The sequence below is a fragment of the Megalops cyprinoides genome, chromosome 21 (assembly GCF_013368585.1).
Source record: "Megalops cyprinoides isolate fMegCyp1 chromosome 21, fMegCyp1.pri, whole genome shotgun sequence".
NCBI classification, from domain to species: Eukaryota; Metazoa; Chordata; class Actinopteri; order Elopiformes; family Megalopidae; genus Megalops; species Megalops cyprinoides.
The window spans coordinates 3063066-3086492 of NC_050603.1; the positions used below are offsets into that span (position 1 = coordinate 3063066).

General features: G+C 40.5%; 2 protein-coding genes across 3 annotated transcripts; both read right to left on the reverse strand.

The window, feature by feature from the left end:
* Positions 1–836: 836 nt before the first annotated feature.
* LOC118768703 (major histocompatibility complex class I-related gene protein-like) lies at positions 837–22995 on the reverse strand. Of its 2 annotated transcripts, none has more exons than XM_036515580.1 (8): positions 22824–22995; positions 9319–9579; positions 6535–6813; positions 5855–6154; positions 5527–5634; positions 5126–5143; positions 2637–2699; positions 837–2516 (listed from the first exon to the last, which is right to left on the reverse strand). In XM_036515580.1, exons 1-7 carry the CDS (start codon positions 22882–22884, stop codon positions 2650–2652), a joined length of 1077 nt encoding a protein of 358 aa, XP_036371473.1. In that variant the 5' UTR covers positions 22885–22995; the 3' UTR covers positions 837–2516; positions 2637–2649. The 2 variants fall into 2 exon arrangements, with proteins under 2 accessions (XP_036371473.1, XP_036371471.1); XM_036515578.1 differs by lacking the exon at positions 22824–22995 and adding an exon at positions 14687–14861 and having other exon boundaries at positions 839–2516.
* On the reverse strand, positions 16508–20688 carry LOC118768704 (class I histocompatibility antigen, F10 alpha chain-like). The gene is made up of 6 exons (XM_036515581.1): positions 20431–20688; positions 19803–20081; positions 19148–19441; positions 18831–18914; positions 18587–18604; positions 16508–17603 (listed from the first exon to the last, which is right to left on the reverse strand). The coding sequence occupies exons 1-4, from the start codon at positions 20615–20617 to the stop codon at positions 18844–18846; spliced, it is 831 nt and encodes a 276-aa protein (XP_036371474.1). The 5' UTR covers positions 20618–20688; the 3' UTR covers positions 16508–17603; positions 18587–18604; positions 18831–18843.
* Positions 22996–23427: the final 432 nt, after the last annotated feature.

Below are 23427 nucleotides of genomic sequence, written 5' to 3' on the forward strand. Positions count from 1 at the left end.
ATATACATGGTAATTGATTTTATAAGTCAATTATAGCCACTCTCTCAGATTCTCAGACCATCATCAGAGGCCACAGAATTGAATTTGTTGAAAGCTACAGATACCTGGGTACTGCCATTGGTGGCAAATTCACTTTTGATGTAAAAGCAGATATTATCTGTAAGAAGGGTCAGGAACATTTGTATTAAGGAAGTTCTATGTTTTTGATACAAACAGAACAATGATGTCACTGTTTCATAGGTCTTTTATTGTGTATATATACATTGTATTGTATTGATTATTGTGTGTATATATATACACACTATATGGACAAAAGTATTTGGATGCCTGACCATTACATTGTAATGACATTGTATTCAAATACATATACTTTAATATGGAGTTGGTCCCCCTTTTGCAGCTATAACAGCTTCCACTCTTCTTGGAAGGCTTTCCACAACATTTTGGAGTGTTTCTGTGGGAATTTGTGCCCATTCATTCTGTAGAGCATTTATGAGGTCCGGCACTGATGTTGGACGAGAAGGCCTGGCTCACAATCTCCGTTCCAGTTCATCCCAAAGATGCTCGATGCGGTAGAGGTGCGGGCCAGTCAAGTTCTTCCACACCAAAACTCATCAAACCATGTCTTTATAGTCCTTGTTTTGTGCACTGGGGCACAGTCATGTTGGAATAGAAAAGGGCCTTCCCCAAACTGTTGCCACAAAGTTGAAAGCATAGCATTGTCCAGAATGCCTTGGTATGCTGAAGCATTAAGATTACCCTTCACTGGAGATAAGGGGCCTAGCCCAAACCCTGAAAAACAGGTGTGGCCAAATACTTTTGTCCATATAGTGTATATATATAAAAAACCTATACACACAATAGGATGCTGACTTTGGAGTTTTATTGATGTAAAGGTCTAATCATAACCAATTCCAACATTACAGCTGAATCACACAGATGAAAGGAGACAGACTCACCAAAGTCCAGATTTTTTATTTTAAGTCATGGCTTCAAATAAAACACATCAGTTGGCAAGAATAATTTACACATATTTGAACCATTTATTAAGCTACCTTTATTTTGGTGGTTTAGTTCTATTTATCCTTATTATTAATTCAGTTATTTTCTAAAATTTTTGTCTTAAAATGTTGTCTAAAACCTGTATTTATGCTGCTTAGAATCTGAACAGTAAATTTTCTCCCTGAACAAGAACCTCTCCTTCTCAAATATGTGTATATTTAAATCCGAATTAAATATCTATGTCACACAATAGCCCTCCACCAACTTACACACACAGAATTATTTATATGGAAAAAACTTAATTCTAAATGACAGTATAGCTCAAATCATAAGAAAAAGTAGCAGGAATATTCACAACTCAAAGAATAAAAAAGATTAAAATAACTCCTGAATGACAGCTTGTGTTGAGAAACACTCAGTGTGACTGCAGCTTCCTGTTCCTGTAGCACTATGACATTCTGCAGGTGTGCTGACACTGTGACTTATCAATACAGGTTATTACCATTGTTCAATCTGATACTAATTCCACATGTTCCCTTTAATCAAATTAAACTGAGGTTCCTGCAAGTAGTCTTTTGCTAATATGCTCAAATAAAGGAATGCTAGATGTAGCTGCGTTACTCGGAAACACATGCCTAAAGCATCTAGATCTTCCCCTTCATTCAGAACCTTATGGGAAAGGTGACTGGATGCAGACACATGGCCCATTATTACCATGTCTTGTAAACTACGATCAATTCAAACTAAACAAATCAATTGTGCCGTGGGGCATGAACACAAATCACTACATTTAGCTCTGTGTTGACAGGCTGGGGGAGCAGCACACTTTGCTCAATGAGGGAATATAATTACTGACCCCCATGCAGTTAAAGTGAGCACCCACTCCTTAACAGTTATATCAATTGTTCTGTTCTGATTGGTGCTTTATCCTCAAATATAACCACTTTAATACAGCAGGTTTCTGGGCATTACTCACAAAAGGGAACACAAGTCATCTGTCTATCTAATCTGTACAGCTTTAAAAAGAGGAGACTGTGATGAAGCAAAACAGAGATGAAACATAATGTAAATAAATGAACCAGTAGACTTTAAGTTGCTTCTACCCACCTAAAAAGATACTGGTATACACACTTCAAAGTATTTTCTGTCAAGCTTGAACCAATGGTCGAAAGAACAGAAACACGAAACTCGGTCATTTGGCCACATTAAATTCTGCTCCATGGTTTCTCTTGACATGATTAACTAAGCTGGTCAATGTTTGTATTGTTAATCTTTATCCTATTTATGATCCATTAACACCAAAAATTATCCATAAGGTGAAATTTCAAGCACTATCAAAACAGTGAAAAGCTTCTCTATGACCCCGTGGTCTACCGGTTTACAGAAAATATTGATCAAATATTATATCCATGAGAAATCAGTTGAAGAGCAGTGTGTACACACTGGTTTAATATTAGCAGAATTTCCTTGAAGTCTTCATCCTCCTCCCATAATCCCCTTCTCTCTGCTTCCCCCTTGGAAAAACAGACAGCACACTGGGGTCAGAGGGGAGAGTATTCAGACAAGAGGGAGGCTCTGAAACATAACAGCTACTGAAGTGCTGAATAAGGTTAACAATCACCACTGGCACTTACTGCCTGGGATTCCTCAAGCCTTTACTAAGCTGTCGGTGGAGCAGTCAGAGCGATCATCAGAGGCTATAAAGGAAAAACACACACATTTGAACAGTTGAACTGTGATATGTATATACAGTCAAAGATACTAAAGACAGCTGTACAATGCAAGTATGTACAGGAGACCCTCAGGACCTGCAGATTCTCTCTTTACTACTGTTGAGTGGTATTTGTTGGTATCACCTCAGCACTGTATGAAAGCACTACCAGAGACACTGGAACCACAGTCAAATTCCTTGTATGTGTAAAAGCATACTTGGCCAACAGGGCTCCAGACTGTGACCAAAATGGTCACATATGCAACCATTTTTTTGAGAGTGTGTGAGTTAAAATTTCATGGCGTTGCATTCGTGCGAGTGCATGATGATCATTAGGCTGTTTTAGTGCCCCTCTGGCAGGGGAACTGCGTTAGCCATTGTGGTTGAAAATAGTAGGCTTACTTTTTGTCTTCACTGGCTCATTCGGTCTCTCCCTACCTACACTTTTGCACACTGATGATGAAACGCGCGAAACAATCCATTTAGCTCTTACCGTGTTGCAAAGATGAAGCAGTCTATGGCTGATTAACCTTTTCACATGCAACTTATTTTATGCTATGTAGCCCATGTTATGTTACATAGTTCGTTATGTTTTCATTAGCGTTATTAAGCTTCTCATAGTTTTCACCGTCGCATTTGCTATATTTTTTAATGTTAAATTGCTGCTTCCTCAAAGCTAGAATTAGCTAGAATTTTTCCAACCTTGTGTTCTAATCGCACCAGTTTTAGCATACACACTAAACGGCTAATCACACCGGTGTGACCGTACACGCGAAAGATTTATAAAACAAAATGAGGAGAGAGGCTGGTGGAGAGGGAGAGCCAACGAGAGGTCCCGACTCAGACACAACTGGTGATGAGAGTGCAGGCTGCAGGGAGAGCGCAGGTGCAGGCTGAGCCAGTGAGGAAGAAAAAGTACTACTTTCAACCACAATGCCTAACGCAGTACCCGTGGTTGCGGTACGAGGGGAATGCTATGCTGTGTGTGTATTGTAGGCTATGTGGCCCATCCATTGCAGGCAACTCTAAACTTGTTACCAGGTCAACACAGTTTAAGCTTGAAACTTTGAAGTTGCACAATGACACAAAGAAACACAAAACCTGCAGGGACCGATGCATCACCCGAAACACTGAGCCCCTCCCCACTTCTTTTCAGCGGTTAGGTGAGAGTAATCGCTCAACGGAGGAGAATTAAACAAAGTCATCAAGTTCAACACAGCCTATAACATAGTTATGCTTTGCTTTTGTTTGATAACATTTTTGTTATGTCTTATTTTAAAATTATATAATAGAAGATGACCTATTTTGTCAGCCACTGCTTGTGGCAGAGAAGTTCAGATTAAAATATTTTTCAAATATCAACTCATAAATCACTGTCAATCTTTACATCAATGCAAAACTAGTGTATGCAAATTAAGACAACTATTCATCAGCATCAGCAAGAGAAAGTTGGTAGCACCAGTGCTACCAGTGGAAAAGTTAGTCTTGAGCCCTGGCCAGTAAAGTCTGATTCTGATTTACAGTTCTGCATATTGGCACCAGCCAGCTGTTCCTGTTCCCAGCACCTACACTCTCATATTTATTTTATCTACCGTTTATAGTCATACCTGGGTTCATAAAGTAGATAATTCCATAATTTGTTACCAGAGGCACAAATAACATGGAAAGCATCCCTGTAAATACCAAGTGTAATTAACAAAGTATCATTAACTGCAAAAGAAACTGCTTCAAGTGCCCTTTACATGTGACATACAAAAGTATATAATAAATTTATCTGAGCGTACATAACATGTATTTACATTCACATTTCACCAGAGCTACAGCTCCAATGGCCACTGCTTTAGCTCCAGCTGTTAATATAACCAGCATTCTGCTATAAAGTATTCACTTCATTTTCTGCTTGATTTAAAATGTTCTTCCATGTGGACTCTGCTGATCTGAATGTGCCACTTCACTCTTCATTGCTCCTAATTCTATCCCCCTTATCTTCTGCATTTCAATATCCGCAGAATCATATTGGCCAGGATGGCCATTCACACAACCAATCATCATTCATTCACTTTTAAAAGGTAATTTCGTATGGGTCCCTTTGATTCTGAATATTTTTACAAGTATTTTTTAATAAAAAGGTTAATTCATTATAAAGAGAACTTTGTTCTCAGAGTCTTCGTTGACTGAGATATACTGTATTGCATTATTACATGAATAGAGATCATCATCATTGCTTGTTTATGATTATATTACATTAGATGTGTTTGTGTCAGGCACAAATCCAACTTTGCACTCAGGCCCAATTATGGTGTAGCACCATATATGCAGATTTCCCCATTAAAAGGGACCAAGAATGTAAATGGTGAGATAAAACAGACCTATTTTCATGCATTTTAATAACACTGGAGTAAACAGACTTACTGTTAGCTGGAACAAAGCCTAAAACACAGAGAAAGAGACAGTCAGTGCCCATCATATACGCACTATTCCCACACAGTGCACAGTAAACCGGGTCAGAATGGTGCTGCTGTCTGTACACTGTGTTATACTGTGCATTACTCAGCATGGCTTGAAGCCACTGGATGAAACTTCAGTTAAATGAACTCGATGTTTATTGTTCTGCAAGTTATTTTTTCTGCATGTTTTTAAATTTAGAGAGATAACCACTTTCAGTTACTTACATTTGTTACACTATTATGAACTCCTCTCCTCTTCCATGACACAATTTTATCCCATTTGGATAAACACTAATCCCCACTGGTAATCAGTCCAGTGATAAAACATTCAACCATGTTCAAATAAATGTTTTTTAAACCACTCACCAGGCTTGCCTTTCTTCCTCCACACCATGAACCCAGCAATGGCAATGACAGCCACAAGAAGGACCGCCACCACAACACCAATGATGATGGCCACAGGAGGTGACTTTTCTGCAGACATACAGAGAGAGTGAGAAAATCTCTGTCTCTGTCTGTCTGTATCTCTCTCTCACTCACACTCACAACTGTCACAACCGTTTCAGTCTTCAGTTGATGTATAAACTGCATTTGTTGTCTTGCTCTCTCTTACTGTCTAAAACACTCCTTTTCCTTCTTTTTTTAAACACAGTTTCTCAGTGCTTTGAAACTCTCTCAGCTCTGTCTCTCTTACCCTGGTTAGTCCTAATCTCCTCCTCATACACTTTCTTCACGATATCCTCCTTCAGACCCTTATGCTGCACAGTGCAGGTGTAGGTGTCTCTCTTCCAGTCTTCAGGCTTCACTCTGAGGCGAGACATTTTCTGGAACGTTCCGTCCTCATTGGGCAGCGTCTCTCCCAGCTCTACGTCCTCATGCAGGTCTTTTCCGTTTTTCTGCCAGGACATAACGATGCCACTGGGGAAGAAGCCGCTGGCATGGCAGGTGACAGGAGAGGAGGGGTCTTTCTGGAGCAGAGAGACCTCAGGAGGGACTGGGGTAAAAAGAGACAGAGAGGGAGGGAGAGACTTAAGCTGATACAGTACACACTGCTGTATGAGTGAAAAGCTCAGTACAATGGAAATGATGAATGGTGGTTCAAAGTACATTGCTACTGCATTTAAATATAACAAGTTTGTGCAAGTGAAACATTTCATTATCATTCATTATTCACTATTTTTACACTGATTCCACACCTTTCATATATAAACATATTGTTTTTGGAAAGAATAACATGAAATCTATCAGTTCTTGTGAATACACACAAACATTAAGCAATAAATGCACTGCTGCTGTGTGTTTCCGGGTAATGTAGTGTAAGCGTTTGCTGAACGTTGCTGGTGAGCAGTAGAGGTGTTATCAGTGCTGCTGTACCTTTGCGCTCCAGAGTGCTCCTCCCGTAGCCCACATACTTCTTCACCCAATCAATGCAGATCTGGGTCAGGTAGCTCTTCTTCTGCTCATTCTCATCTCTGTTACTGTCCCACTTGTTTTTAGTGATACCTCCCTGTGGTGAAGGAGCGTTCCATCTCATGTTCTTCATGTCAAATGAAATGAAGTCTTCCCCGTCGTATCCATACTGCCAGAACCCATCTGTGGTCCCATTCTCACTGTCCCACTCACAGCCAACCATCTGCTGCAAAGTGTGGACACCTGCAGAGAGAGCACACACAGACACTGAGCTCCCCCTCACCACTCTGCTCCTGCCATTTTCACTCTCACAGTTCAGACACCACAGAGACAGCAGCCTACAGGAGGAGTCAACCTACAGTCAGAGACACAGACTCTGCAGCCCTGCATCCCATCTGATGCCCCCACCCACCCACATACAAACTGATGCGATTTCCATCATCACCCCCCAGTGGTGGAATGAACTCCCCACCCCCTTGAGAATAACTCCTTCACTCCAACCTTTCAGACGTGGGCTGAAGACACACCTCTTCAGACTCTACGTGGACTGACATCCTTGCCATTTGAGCTTGTAAATCTAAGATTCTTGGCTCATACTTGTAGCACTCTCTCTTACGTTGTCTTTGTAGGACGTTTTTGCCTAGGTAGTATAGCAGCACTTTATTGTCCCAGTGACTTTATTTGATATGTAACCTTAGATCAGGTTAGTTCTGACTCGCTACACTGACCTTGCACTCAGCTTCAGCACTATCTGCATTGTATAACCTGTACACATCTTGCCCTTGTGCCTGTTGTTTGCCCACTATATGCACTTTTGTACATCGCTTTAGATAAAAGCGTCTGCTAAATGAATAAATGTAAATGTAAAATGCACAAGCTTGAGTTCATCCACTGAGCTAAGCACAAGATCAGTAAAGAAGAGCTCTGATCAGAGTTCTGTTTCTGTGCCAACGACTATACTGGGATCTGTGAAGAGGTGCCCTCATCACAGGGGGAGAGTGCTGTTTCAGTGTAAATGACTGTATTTGGATCTGTGAGAGAAGCTCCTCTGTGTCTGAGCTGACAATCTCTCACTCAGACATAGGTCTCTGTGCTCTATGGGTTTATTTCACTCTAATCAAATACTTAAATATAATTAATAAAACACAGATCATCTTCCTCTCAAACTCTGGGAAGAATTCACTATAAATCACTGAGCCACTAGGTGGATTCAACTGCATAAAGGAAAAGAGACATCGAGACACAGAGAGTTGGAGATGGCAAGGCTAGGGCTGTGACGATAACCGCATCAACGCAATACCGCAGTCATGAGACGCCTACCGCGGGGTTGAGCTCATTACCGCATCACCGCAATTATTTATTTATTTTAGGGCTGTCAGCGTTAACGCGATAACGCTCGTTCACGATTAATCTGGAAACTTTAACTCGTTAATGTTTTAACGCAAATGAATCATATTAACAAGTTTGACCGCAACTTCCTTCCATAATTCCAGCGCGGATATTTACCTGGCTGAATTACTGAAAGGCGTGGCAAACGCAGATGTGCTGAACGGCAAATTTCGTTTTAACCCTTTTGCATGTAACTTATTTGTTATGGTATGTAGCGCGCGTGTTACTTTATATGGTTCGTTATGTTTTCATTTGCATTAAGTTCCTTATAGATATCAGTTAGCATTTGCTATATTTTTAGAGTTAAATCGCTGTTTCCTCAAAGCTAAAATTAGCTAGAATTTCTCCAATCTAGTGTTCTAATCGCACCAGTTTTAGCATGTACGCTAAACGGCTAATCACACCGGTGTGACCATACGCGCCAAAGGGTTAAAACGAAATTTGCCGTTCAGCACATCTGCGTTTGCCACGTAAAATAAAAAGACCTTAAAATAAAGAATAAGTACATTTCAATTTTTTTGCAAGCAGTGATTGTAGTAGATAGCCTACCGACATCATGAATGTTCAATTATGTTGCATGTTTAAAAACCATTAGCCTAATGTCCCCTTACCATCTTCTTATTTGTCATTTGATTTGAAAAATAATTAAAACTGTTTTAATGTGGCTACATACAGCCTACCTGTTCATGCTGCTTCAGACGCCATTATTGTATAGCCTACAGAATTATGTGAACTAAAATATAAAATATTAAAATGTTAAATTAAAAAATGCAGCGCCAGGGGGCAGTGGGGGGGGGGGCGGGGGCGGTAAACCGCTAAATTGCGGTAATTTGTTGCTTTATTACCGCGGGAAGAAAAAATCATTACTGTCACAGGCTGTGCTCTCCAGAGTGAATTCTCTATTAGATGGTGTGGGGCAGTTTATAAGGCAAACAGGAGTGTTAAATCAGATATAAATTCATCAGGGCCAGCTAAGAGTCTTATGAGAAGACACTACAGCTGAGAAAAAATACCACAGTCTGAGTCTCCTTTGGTCAGTTCTACACTAAACACTCTGAGTTTTGGAGTAAAAACATCAACCACAGAGAGGAGAACTCAGAGGTCACATCAGGCCAGAATACAAAGCCACCGGGGGCTCCCACTCTGTTCTACATTAAAGACAGTGCAGTCTGTGATGGAAGATGGCCAGAGACTCCAATGTTCTGACTGCTGCACTCACTCCACCACACTGGGGCCAGGACAGAGGATGCCACTGGAGCATGAAGCTAAAAGACAGCGATTCAACTGAGGTAATGATTAAAGTCAAGTATTCTCATTATTCAGCATGTAAAATTAGACTTGCTTCCCCTGTGAACTCACCTCCAGTCTGGTTGAAACGCTGCTTTACAATCTCTATATTGGCCTTGAAGCTCTGCTGTGAGCCCAATAGTATCTGTGCGTTTCTTCTCCAGAAGTCTGCATCCACTGCTCCTTTCACCCACTCCTGTCGAGGAATGACCTTCTTAGAGATGCTGTCATAGTAGCTGATCTGCTCTCCATCCACCATCCCCACTACCACAAACTCAGGAAACCCTGGTATTCCTGCTGTCGCCGTGTAGAAGTAATGATAGGAATGAGTTCCTAAAACACAGGGGTAAAATATGTCAGTTTTTCAAAATTTAGGCAGCAGAATTACATGAAATTGAAAGACAAGGCTATCTGAAACACAAGGACACAGACACAGGGGATGGGGGTACTGTGATACAACCACAGCACCACATGGTTTCGCCATACTTACATAACACATGCAAGGAAGGTATTGTTACTAGCGATATCACGAGAACTCAATGAAGTCAATGCCGAAATTCTGAAAACGTGGAGGTACTCGTTTTTCTACAGTACCATGGGTACCGATGCTTCGGTACCAAGTCGATGTACAGTACCGTAACTACCGGGGATGCAGCTGCAGTGACTGCTCCGCCTCGACTCGTCAAAAAGAAAAACAGTAGGCGGGTCATCAGGGATTAATAATAAATTTGCAAAAACCAGTATGCAAATGGTGCCATTGAACTTTTCAGACGAAAGGAGGAAACACTTCCAACTTAGCGAAGCACCTCAAAGACAGACATCCCGATTTATTCAAAGAATTCAAGGTGAGTGAGTTTCAATTCATATTAACGTTACACTACCAACAAAGTGTTATCCTTGTTATCCTTATCCTGAAATGCACGTTACCATTATTTTTGTTTGAGATAGCTGGCATTGCTGTGTAGCCAACTATGTTCCATACGATGTCTGCAATGGCTAAACGCTAAAGGCTACCGTGTTTAGGCTAATGTAATGTAACCACAGCTCATAGTATTAGGCTACCGTCCTTACCATTCCGTCTATGTCATCTGTCATCAAAATTTAATGTTAGCATTTTAAATAAATATTTCTGGACTAACAGTCCGTCATCCTGTCAATGTAAATTTAAACTACTGCTTGCACTCTGAGTATATAGAGGTGTGTGTGTGTGTGTGTGTGTGTGTGTGTGTGTTAGTACATTGTGTGTGCAGCCTTTGAGCTATACCTGATAACTTAAATCTCATCATTTTGCTTTCACAGTATCAGCCAGAGGAGGATGTCGACCAGGAGAAGCAGGAGCAAAGTCAGCAAACACAACAAGCACAGTATTGTTTGAATACTTGAAGGCTACATGCCACTGTCCTTTTTTATAATGTAAATAGTTGTTTCTTTTTATTTATTACTTGAAGGCTACATGCCACTGTTGTTGTTTTTAGGAGTGTATGTTGAAGTACATGGGTTTTATTGTTTTGATTTTGTTTTTTTACCGTGGTATCGAATTGGGTATTGAGAATTGTGGAATTTCACTGGTATTGGTATTGACTACTAAATTTCTGGTATCGTGACAAGCCTAATTGTTACTTTGTTTACAAGCCCAATTCCTTTGCCTAATTTGTCCCTGATGCCCCCCAGAGGTCTCTCATTTCCCACAGAAATGAAAAATGAATCATAGCTTCATATCTGTGAAATGGTATTGTGGACTACAAAGCAGGGTGAATTTCACCAATTAGAAAATAATGTCACTTAAAATATGCAGCACAGTCCAAACTATGTTGTTACTGGCACATTAAAGTGATATGATTTATCAATAAGATTTTTTTTCTTGATTTCATTTCCATACCTGAAATCTGTTGGGAAATAATCCCTCCAAAACTAAGCTTAGAAGAGTTAATGAGAATTCTATTTAAATATATAAAAATATATAACCATATGCATTTCGACATATATAAAAATACAGCAAATATTTGCCAACTTATAAGGTGTGGGTTACACAGTGGAAAACTAACAGCCGAAGAGTGGGGAAATATTGAAAGTACACTGAATAAAAGGCAGCATTCAGTCAGCAATAAATAGACACATGTGTCCAGGTGCACCTCACAACAGAAGTAATACAGCAAAACTGGCTTACAGTGCAGTAAAATGATAGCCTCTTACACTCTACAATCTGCCCAGACATTCAGCTCCTGCCTCCCAAGCTTTGCATGCTTTGCATAGACCCCATTATGAAGATTCATAACCAGCCAGCAGATCAGAGCACCTAAAATATATACAAGGTATTCTGGAGTTAGTGTCGCTGAACTTTGGCTCAACGACACTAACTCCATCCAGGTCTACAAGGAACCTGGGGGTAGTGATTGACAACCAGCTAAACTTCAGCGACCACATCTCAATTACTGCACAATCATGCAGAATTGTGCTGTACAGCATCAGGAAAATCAGGCCCTACCTAACTGAATATGCTGCACAGCTCCTTGTCCAGGCTCTTGTCATCTCGAATCTTGACTACTGCAATGCTATCCTGGCCTACCTGCATGCACCATTAAGCCTCTGCAGCTGAAACAAAATGCAGCTCTACATCTTGACTTCAGTCAACCAAAGAGGGCCCACATTACACCTCTCTCTGTCTCGCTCCACTGGCTCCCTGTAGATGTAGATCCCCTCGATCTTCAAGAATCTGAAGACACAGCTCTTCTGCACTCACCTGAACACCACCACCTAAAGCAATTTCTTATATTGTAAACTATAAGGAAAAAAACTACTCCATGGTTTCATGTGCTTTGTCTGGCCAACTACTGACACTTGGTCATGCTGCGCTTTTAATATCGTTGAGTCCTTATGTGGCTTTTTGCTTGCGTTATCTGCCAAATGAATAAATGTATATAAGTTATGCCTATGCAGATTGTTCCTTCCTGAGCATGTGCCAGTTAAAATTCAAATATTTTTAAAAAGCCAAAAGAATAAAACCTGAATACCGAAGGAATATAAACTATTAAGGCTATATGAAGATGCTGAGAAAAGCATTATTTTACAACAATCTTCTGTATTACGCCTATATTAAATTGCATATGAGCAGACAGTTTTCTCCACTCAGAAATAATTCTTTTTATCAATTGTAATTCTTGGTAGAGACACTTGAACAATAAATTAACTATGTTTGAGCTATCAGAAGGTCTTTTCACAGCTACCTACAGCTAATGATGTAATTAGCATAATAGATTTTCAATACTGAAAATTACCCACTTAAGTGACTACATATTTATACTGCAGACCTGCAAAGCTTTTTTTCTCTTTAGAACCTATCAAATCAAAATGACTATTTTGTGACACACGATATCATGAAGGTCTGTGTTTGGAAACTAACCCACTGCAGACTCAGCTGCTTACCAAACCATCCACACATGTCCCCAAATGTAATGAACACTGGTGCACAAATGAGCAGGTGTATGAGGTGCATTTAATACAACTGAACCATTCCATTCATTCAGATTCATTTGAATTATTGAACAAACCACATATTTCATAATCGGTGGCCACTGCATGTGGACAGTATCAGGACACTTACAATCCTACCCCTGATTCATCCACCTACTGCCTACACTTAACACAGTAAGAGCAGGTCTTCAGTAACTTATAAAATCTGTATTAGGTTTGTTGAGTGTGGTGTACTGAGGACAGGAGAAAGAAAGCGCCAACATGAAACTGGGTGGATTTCATTTCTCACTGGTATTTCTAAACTGTTACATTAGAAATACAAGTACTTGACAAGTTTGTAAGTACACTGCAATGTGGTACGGGTTCAAGTCCTGTCTTTGGCCTTGATGCTGTGCACATAATCAAGGTGTTTCACCTTAACATGTTTAAGAAATTGATTTAACTGAGTAGCACAAATTTAATTCACCCCAAACGCATATTAAAATAATACTGAAACTGTAGCCATTACTATACAATTTAAAATTCTTAGTCTGAGAAGAATACATTATATTCATTTAGCAGTCACTCTTATCCACAGCAACTTCCAGCACAACAGAAGAGAAATGTATCCATCCAACTTAAATCAGTAACACTGTCAGACCAGGTTAACAGCACTCCCAGACCAATGAGTATGATCAAGCATCACCACAACTTGTGCTAACCTTAAACTCAACAGGCTAGAAACTAAGGGAAGCCAAGAACACACACTACCATATATCACAGTCACTAGATCTCAGTACCCATAAGACAGCACAATACTACACTTGTTACTGCTATAGACAGCCACTTTTGTTTCTGAAAGCTCCAGGTCCAAGCTCCAGTCCAAGGTAACTCCAGGTGATGACAATAATCCTCTCACAGTGACGGGCACTAAGACAAATATTTTCTCTACTACCGTTTCAGCAGCATGTCAGCTCCTGATCAATATCATTTATTTTCTTCACAGTGGCCTTTCTCTAGGTAAGTTACATTTTACATTCCATACAGCTAGATATTTAATGAAACATTTCAGGTTAATAACCTCACTCAGAGGTACAAAAGCAGTGCCTGATCTGGTCACTGAACCTGTAACCTCTGAATAAAAGTGGAGTTGTCACTACATATAATACAGAATTTGTATTTTACAATACAGAAGTTGTACACTGGAGCATATTCCTAGTTAGCTTTGACCAATAGTCACAGATACAAATACTCCTATTGTTGTACAATCCTGGAAAACAGTAGGATACCCATCATTACAGATAGCCCTATTGCAAATGTTCGCAGATTAAGAGAGCTTTTCTTACACACAGGTAGGACAGTGGAAAATCTGTAATAACTATAAGCCACATTCTTAAATTTGCTCAAAGCTAACATAGATGAGCGCATAATAAAGAAAAAAAGTATAGACTATATAAGGTTTCCGTTTATATACAGTAATAATAAAACAATGTTCGCTTTAAAATGCACAACTCGTGTTCAGAATTATTCATATAAATATTAAGTTTAAGTCAGTTAATGTTTGTAAAAATAGGCCTTGACATTCATGTCATTTTCAGTAAAAACAGACCTACTCTTTTTTAGAGAAAGGACACTGATATTGGATATGATATTTACCAACCTTTTAAGCACAAAATAGACGACACTGACAGCTTACCTGCTTCCTACATGCGGAACTGAAAGTGTGCGCCATCTTTGCACCCAACTGCCTGGGTATAGTATGTATATACAGCGTATTCGGAGATAACGAAACATTTTACGCGTCTCAGTTTTGACAATTTCTGTCGAATTTCTCAAAGACAACGTGAAAGACATTTTTATACTATTATTCCAATATAGCCTTGTGTATTTCAATCTAAAACATACTTAACGTCTAAAACAAACTGAAAACAACACCGTCGACAACACTGACTTCAAAACATTTGTGGAAGTTGACTTGAGTTAAACTCACCTGCAGATGCCAGGTTAACGGCCCACAGCAGCCCGAGAAGAGAGAGGCTTCCCATCTTCATCTTTATCACAAGTAGAAAAATGATGATAAAGTATGAAATTATGTTTACGGTTAGCTACTTCATTTGTTACACGTCCACTCTTACGGCTGCAAACAACGAATGAACTAATAAGCCCCGGACATGCTCTCAGCCAATAAAAACCAAGCTGAGGCAAAGCATCACCAAACTCTGGGACAAAATGAGTGCAGCAGGTTGAGTGTCGAAACTGAACGTAACGGGCATGTTTGAGCGGGAGTATACTGAAGCGGTTTTTACGTAACGAAGTGAACACAGGTACACATAATACTACACTCCGTGATAATCAAAGTTTTAGTCTTCAATATGAAGTAAATGATTAAGAATTGAGGCAACTTTGGTATTGTGAAGAGAGGTGCCACATACGGCACAAAAATGCAAAATGGGTAGAAGCCATGGGCAAACTCATGCGAAGGTGGCTCTTTCGTAGTGTGGTGTGGCGAATGAGGCGTGGCAAACGTGTGTAACTCACAGTGTCACGTAATTTATAGTGCGCGCGCGTGTGGCATAGTGGGTTGGCTTCCTTGTTTTTATGTTCGGTTGCTTGGGTCGTTTTCTTTTGATAGGTCTCTGTAAGGTCTCTATCGGACGTCTGGTTTTTATTTTTTTGTTTGTTGTTATTATTATTATTATTATTGTTGTTTTTGTTGTTTCTGTTTTTCACATAGCACCTTATGTCCAGCTTCAGAGCACTGGCACCTGGGAAAAGTCAAAAACGGGGAAACTTTCTTGGATGATTCCCGTGAATTTTTCCTGTTATATCACGTTTAGGACTATGAATCATACTCTTCAGGAGTATGAATAAATATGTGTATTAACACAGATCATTTAAGATCTTACATTTTTACTTTACAGTTTACACCGATTTAAAGCAATGTCTATTAAAAGTAGTGTTACAGGCTGATTACACTCTTACCACACTACTGTTAGTGAGGATCTTACATCGCTTGTTTGAACTTCTATAGGGGATACCATGTGAACAAAGCTGTTGCTTTTGCAGTGTTTGGAATTTCCCTGCAGTGTGGCGGTATCTTTGTGAAGCTGAAAAGGCGTGTTGCTCATCCTGAAAGCTGGGGCCTTTCTCATCCAAAGAAATGCGTGATGACACAGTTTCCCAAAACTGAAAGCAAAATGCATATTTCGTATTCCTTTTCATTCAAGGGTTGCTTATTAAATTACATTACATTGCGTTACATCATGTAGCGACGCTCTTACCCAGAGTGACTTCCAAATTAGTGCATCACTATGCTGAGTAGTTTTCGCGAACTATTACAAGAGGTCAGATACTGAGTTAAGTGCTAAACTAGTGTAGAGTGTTTTTTAATAGAAAATAGGGATAGATAGAGAGGAAGGTAGACTAGAGATACAGCTTGAAAAGATGAGTTTCCAGCATTCTCTTGAAGGCGGCCTGCATCACAACTTGATTTGTGTGTTTACAATGAAACGCATGAGACACAGGTGTTACAGCGCCCTCAACAGGCAGATCCTTCCCTGCTCCTGTTTCAGAGAAATCGCGTGTGTTTTGGGTAACGCTGGCAGTCCTCACAGTGAGAGAAATGGCTCAGAGCCCAGGAAGCGACGCTGTCAGTGACTCAGAGCTTTCGGTTCATTATAAAACCCAGTTTCCCTGCATTTCTGGTGTTTGCCAAGCCATGTCATGCTGTGCACACCAAGAAACAATGCCACCTTCTCATACTGTTGTTTTATTTTATATCTCAATACAAGTAAAATTAGCATGTGTGACTTTAAAGAGGTTTTAATTACCTCAGAAAATTGTAATTGTATTAATAGATTCTTTGTGATTAGTTATTGAAATTCACTTCTATTAATTCATCAGGATGTAAAATGAGTAAGCTGGGAGAAACAGTATTCATGGTGTCGGTTACATGAATTAAGCAAGCAAGCTGTCTTTAATTGTGTAAACTGAAGTTTGAGCTGTTTACACTATTGTTGTTCTTTTGCTGATGTCCTCAAATAAGGGTATTGATTGCACTTCCAGATGTTAAACGCTCAAAATCTACAGTTGGGTAACATGGAAACACATGCACATAAAGCACATTGATCATTAAGCCCCTTGTAGACCAAGTGACTGAGTACAGAACTATGTGGTGTTAATCCTGAGTTGTTAATGTGTTATATAGGACATGGAATATTAAAGTATTTCATAAAACACTATGAGATTGAGTGTCAGAGTCCAGAGATGTTAAAATGAGCACCTGGTCCTTATACAGTTACATTCCAGTGTTAACACTGCTATTCTCACAGATACTGGCTGCTCTGTGATTCACATTTTGTCCTCACAGGTGCTCACTGCAAAGGGTCAGGCTTCAGTGTCTTACTCACACAGAGCACAACTCATCTATCTAATCTGTACAGATTTAAAAATGAGATTGTAGGCAAAACTGATAAAATATAATAATGTGATTAAATGAACCGTTACACCATGGAGCTGCTCAGAATTGCAATGTGTAAATCTATAGACCAACAGCATTGTTTCTGGCATAGTTTTGGTTGAGTGAACTTACAGTACAAATGCAGAGTCTCTGCTTGCTGGGTCTCTCTCTAATCCTTCTCCCTGCCTCTTCACAAAAAAAGAAGCATCAAAGTCAATTCAAAAACAAACGGGCAGGGCTGTCTTTGTAAAAAAGCAATTAAACTATGGTCACCTCTGAGGTCTAACAGGCTCCAAACTGTCACAGGTTGTAGATTCAGAGCATTAAAACAAAGCTGGTTGTGTGTGCCTCATTGTGTATCTGTGTCTGTATGTGGGAATGCGTGTCTGTTCATGTGTGTGCATATGCCAGTGTGTGGTCTTCTTGTGGTCTTCCTTCAGCTCCTCCCCTGTAACGACAGCAGGACACTGTGATTAAAACACACTCCTCTGCCTCCCTCAGCAGAGAGCTGCAGGTCTGCAGGATGGAGCTGGAGCTGCAGGAGCTGCAGTAAAGCAGGTTAAAACACACTCCTCTGCCTCCCTCAGCAGAGAGCTGCAGGTCTGCAGGATGGAGCTGGAGCTGCAGGAGCTGCAGTAAAGCAGATTAAAACACACTCCTCTGCCTCCCTCAGCAGAGAGCTGCAGCTCTGCAGGATGGAGCTGGAGCTGCAGGAGCTGCAGTAAAGCAGGACACTGTGATACAGGAGCCTCTCATATCAGAGTTACTCTGTGTTCACCATGACTACCTGTAGCAATGAGAGCCTCTTCAACCCCCAAAGCTTCAGATTGGTTCTACAGTAAAGAGACTTACTGTGTGTTAGCGAGAGTGATCTTTCAACTGGTCTACAGTAAAGAGACTTACTGTGTGTTAGCGAGAGTGATCTTTCAACTGGTCTACAGTAAAGAGACTTACTGTGTGTTAGCGAGAGTGATCTTTCAACTGGTCTACAGTAAGGAGACTTACTGTGTGTTAGCGAGAGTGATTTTTCAACTGGTCTACAGTAAAGAGACTTACTGTGTGTTAGGGAGGTTGCCATTTGGCCCCAAAGAAATTGTATCTGAATCACGTTAGAACAAAGGGCTTGTATAGTTTCTATCTCAGGGTCAGAGTAATTTTGTTTGATCTTAGCTTACTGTGATCATCTCCAACTACAATTTTCAAATCAGTCAATTAAAAGATATTGTGCAATCCCAACACTGTTTCAGATTTTGTTGTGCATGTGTTCACTTCCAGTGATTAAGAAGTGAACAAGAACTGTCTAACAAGAGCCAGGAACAACACTGGAGACAGTCCAGCTCTACTAGAATGTGTTCTTTAAGAAAATCACAAATGCCACCAGTAAAAGTAATGCCAGCAAATGAACAGAAGTATCTGAGTGAATTTACTCACTTTTGTGACTCTGATAGCCTGAAATATAGATGGACACAGAGTCAGAGACATTCAGGTAGAATGTTTGAGTATCGCTTTGAAATTCAGCATTTCTTACAAACAATTTCACCAGTAACCACCCACATCACATCATATTCCACTTAACGTGTGAGTGTAGAATGCACTGTGTGGAGTCTATCAGGCTATCAGTGTCTCAGTGCCTTAGCATGTACCTGTATCAGTGTCTCAGTGTATTCTCTCTTACCTGCCATGTTGCTCTAGAAGATGGTCTTGGCGAGAGCCTCAAGGAGAGCAGCAATAATGGTGCCCACTGAGGGACCGTCAGGAACTGCAATCAGCAGTGATCGTATTAATGTACACACACATTCAAGCACCCACGCATGTGGACACAATGACAAGGCTTTGCTGAATAGAAAGATGTCCTTGGGAAGCTGCCGTCCTCAACTGTATAGGTGTAAATATCACAATCCCTCACTAGCTGGCTACAATATCTCCCACATCCCCAATTTTAATCACAGTTTCTCAGTGCTCAAGTTCCTTTCTCAGGTCTGTCTCCCTTACCCCAGTTGCTCTCCTCCTCCTGCACTCTCTTCACGATATCCTCCTCCAGACTGCTGTGCATCACAGTGCAAGTGTAGCTGTCTCTCTTCCAGTCTTCAGGCTTCACTCTGAGGTGAGACACTATCTGGAATGTTCTGTCATCGTTGGGCAGGGTCTCTCCCAGCTCCACATCCTCATACAGGTCTTCTCCGTTTTTCTGCCAGGACACAACGATGCCACTGGGGAAGAAGCCGGTGGCATGGCAGGTGACAGGAGAGGAGGGGTCCCTCTGGAACAGGGAGACTTCAGGAGGGGCTGGGGTGAAAAGAGAGAGAGAGGGAGGGAGAGACTCAAGCTGATACAGTACACACTGCTGTATGAGTGAAATGCTCTGTATAATGGATATGATGAATGATGGTCCAAAGTACATTGCTACTGCATTTAAATATGACAAGTTTGTGCAAGTGAAGCACTTTATTTTTACACCGTTCTCACACCAATTATATCTAATGACAAATAACACTGCTTCTGGAGAGAACAACATGAAATCTATCACATTTCTGAAAATCCAAATCCAGAGCTTAAAGACACAGACAGAAATATATTTATAACATTTCAAATAACTTTTGCTGAACGTTGCTGGAGAGCAGTAGAGGTGTTATCAGTGCTGCTGTACCTTTGCGCTCCAGAGTGCTCCTCCCATAGCCCACATACTTTTTCAGCCACTCAGTGCACTCCTGGGTCAGGTAGCTCTTTAACTTCTCATTCCAAGCTCTGTCACTGTCCCACTTGTGTTTAGTGGGAACTCCCTGCGGCAAAGGAGTGATCCATCTCATGTTCTTCATGTCAAATAAAATGAAGTCTTCCCCATCGTATCCAAAATTATCGTAGCCCTCTGTGGTCCCAGTCTCATCGTCCCACTCACAGCCAACCAGTCGCTGCAAAGTGTGGACACCTGCAGAGAGAGCACACACAGACACTGAGCTCCCCCTCACCACTCTGCTCCTGCCATTTTCACTCTCTGTCTGAGCTTTACTCAGTCGAGGCTGAGAGTCTTTCTCGAACACAGTTCACTATGGGTTAATTTCACTCTAATTCTAACCAGATAATCAGATTTAAATAATGACACACAAAACATCTTTCTCTTAAACTCTGGGAAAAATTCACTATCAGTCACTGAGTCACTAAGTAAACTTATCTGAAGAAAGGAAGAGGGACACAGAGAGAGTGAGTGGGAGATAGTGAGGCTTTGCACCCCAGGGTAAAACCTCTGTTGGATGCCCTGTGCTGGTGTGGACACCCACCTCCAGTCTGGTTGAAACGCTGTTTTAAAGTCTCTGTACTGGCCTTGAAGCTCTGCTCTGAGTCCAATAATATCTGTGTGCTTCTGCTCCAGACATCTGGGTCCACTGCTCCTTTCACCCACTCCTGCCGAGGGATGAGCTGCTTAGAGCTGCTGTCATAGTAGCTGATCTGCTCTCCATCCACCATCCCCACTGCCACAAACTCAGGAAACCCTGGAATTCCTGCTGTCGCCGTGTAGATGTACTGATAGGAATGAGTAACTGAAACACAGGGGTAAAATATATTAGATTATCAAAAGGCAGAAGAATTGAAAGTCAAGGCTATCAGAGGCAAAAGGACAGAGACACAGGGGATGGAGGTACTGTGATACAGCCACAGTACAATACGGCATGGTCATAATTAAATAACTTATGCAAGAAAGGTATTGTTACTTTGTACAACACTACTTCATGTGTTGTTGGCAGCAGAGGCCCAATTGCTTTGCCTGATTTGTCCCCAGTGCCCCTCCAGTAGTGCCTCAGTTCCTACTGAGGTTAAGCGTGAATCATGGTTTCATATCTGTGAAAACTATAGTGAGAAAGGTATTCATTATCTGGTTTGAACCATAATGGACTACAAAGTACAGTGAATTTCACCAATAAGAGGAGCATCTTACTGAAAAAAAAAAACACGTAATACAGTCCAAACTATGTTGTTAGAGACACATTATGAGTTAACTTCTTGCTCTGAAATCTGTTGGGAAATAAACCCTCCAAAATCCATCAACTCATAATCTGTGGGTTAAACAGTAGACAGCTAATTGTCAAAGAGTGGGAAAATATTCTAAGTATATACATTGAATAAAAGACAAAAGTCAGCCAGCAATAAATATATTGCAAATATAAAACAGCCATTCACTGCAGTGCAAATGGTGGTTTAAACCCCTTATATGTTATACTCTGCCTAGATATTCAGATCCCGCCTTCCTTCCCGTATCTGTACACAAGGAGTTCTGGTGCTGCCTGCATTGCTAAGCCATGCAAGTTCTGAATGTTTTGCTTCAGAATATTTTTTTAAAAAGCAAAGTCAAAAGAATTAAGCCTGAATACTGCAAGAATATACACTATTAAAACTATGTGAAGATGCTGACAAACACCATTATTACTCAGAAAAGACAGACAGACACTTAGAAAGAAATTTTATTTTACAGCAAAGGACATTATTTGAAACTTTTTTGTATTATGACTATATTAAATTACACAAGAGAGGACAATTTTTTCACTCAGAAGTAATGCTTTGTATCAACTGCACTTCTTAGCAAAATACATCAGCTATGTTTTGGTAACTCCATGTGACAAAAACAAGCCTCCCACAGTGATGGTCATAAACAGGAATATTGTCTCTACTACCATTTTTGCAGTTTGGCAGTGACTTTTCCCCAGGTAAATTACATTTTACTTTCCATACAGCTGGATATTTACTGAAACATTTCAGGTTAATAACTTCTCTCAGAGGTGGAAAAGCTGTGCCCGAACTGGTCATTGAACCTGTAACCTCTGATGACAAGTGGAGTTCCTACTCCATACAATTACACACTTTATAAAAGTTGTATACTAGTGCCTATTCATGTTTAGCTTTCAGCAACAGTCAGAGATACACATATTCCTGTTGTTTTACATGACTCGGAAATATTAGGATGCCCATAATTATACATACCCCTGATGCTTAGAAGAGTTTTTCTTACACACAGAGAGCCCACTTTTACTTAACCCTAAAACGTCGTCCTGGCACGGTGCGGCGTATCGCTGACGTGCTGCAGTCTGCCTTAAAGACAACTCCTAACCCCATTTTGCGAAGTTTAATCTGGCCCAGTATCTGACCGGCTGTTGAACAAGGTGTAAACTGATATATAACACAAAATAAAACTGTTCAATAAGAGATTACATGGATGTGTGATATAAATGAAATTGCTGGTAAGAATTCTTCTGTATCACAAGTAGGTTGTTATCATTATCTTAGCTCAGTTTACAAATTCATAGCACGGAGACGAACATAAAGCGCACACTGTGATATAGACAATCGCAATCTCTGATGTAAATTAAAATACAACCATTAACTAAAATAAGATAACGGACAAACTTGCATCTTACGCTAAGCAGAACAGGAAGCACATTAAATGGACGTTGACAGAAATGGAAGAGTGAACAGACCAAAGTTTGTTTTCAACTACTGAAAACGGCGTTTGCTTCAGAAAAGCAAAAGGCTACTATAACATTCTATCATGTGATTTCCATCGAGCAGGTTGCCGGAGCCATAAAAGCATCGTTGACAGCTAAGAAAAAGACAGAAAACGTTAACTTTGACTTCAAACACTAAAGTCTTTTGTGGAAGTTCTGAATTCAGTTATACGCACTTGCAGATGCCAGGTTAACGGTCCACAGCAGCCCGAAAAGATAGAGGTTTCCCATCTTCATCACATCAAAAATAATGATGAAATATGAGATTATTCTTATGATTAATTACTTCGGTTAACTTCGGTTGTTTCGTTTGCGTTCCAGACGCTATTAGGACCGCTGCAAATGCCCCAAAAATAAATTAAACAATAAGCCACAGACATGCTCTCGGCCAATAAACAAACCAAGCTGAGGCATAGCGTCACCAAACTCCGTGCGAATTCAGCACAGTAAGGTTGAGTTTCGAAACTGAAATACACCGTTGTGTCGGTAAGGAAGTGTATTGAGGCGGCACAGACACAGATAATACCACACTCCATGATTATCAAAGTTTTAGTCTTCAGTATGCTGAACGCAAATGAATAAAGACTGGGACAGTTCTGGTATGGTAAAGAGAGAGGGGCCGTATCCCGTATGTTACGCAGCACATAAATGCAGAAGGGGTAAAGAGCGTGTCAATCAATGGCAGAGGAGTGTAATTCACAGCCTCAGTGTGGTGGATGAGCGGGTTTCTACCTGAAACGGGGCACATAGGTAACACATAGGGCGAGTGTGTGTGACAGC

Bases quoted from the DNA above. Each gene is read 5' to 3' on its own strand.
- LOC118768704 (XM_036515581.1), bottom strand. From the start codon at position 20,617: ATGGTGGATGGAGAGCAGATCAGCTACTATGACAGCAGCTCTAAGCAG. The intron at 19,442-19,802 runs GTACAGCAGCAC...TTTTCACCCCAG, and splicing joins GAGCACTCTGGAGCGCAAAG to CCCCTCCTGAAGTCTCCCTG. The intron at 18,915-19,147 runs GTAAGGGAGACA...TGCTGATTGCAG, and splicing joins GGAGGAGGAGAGCAACTGGG to TTCCTGACGGTCCCTCAGTG.
- LOC118768703 (XM_036515580.1), bottom strand. From the start codon at position 22,884: ATGAAGATGGGAAACCTCTATCTTTTCGGGCTGCTGTGGACCGTTAAC. The intron at 6,814-9,318 runs GTGAGTTCACAG...CTCTCTCTGCAG, and splicing joins GCGTTTCAACCAGACTGGAG to GTGTCCACACTTTGCAGCAG. The intron at 5,635-5,854 runs GTAAGAGAGACA...GTATGTCTGCAG, and splicing joins GGAGATTAGGACTAACCAGG to AAAAGTCACCTCCTGTGGCC.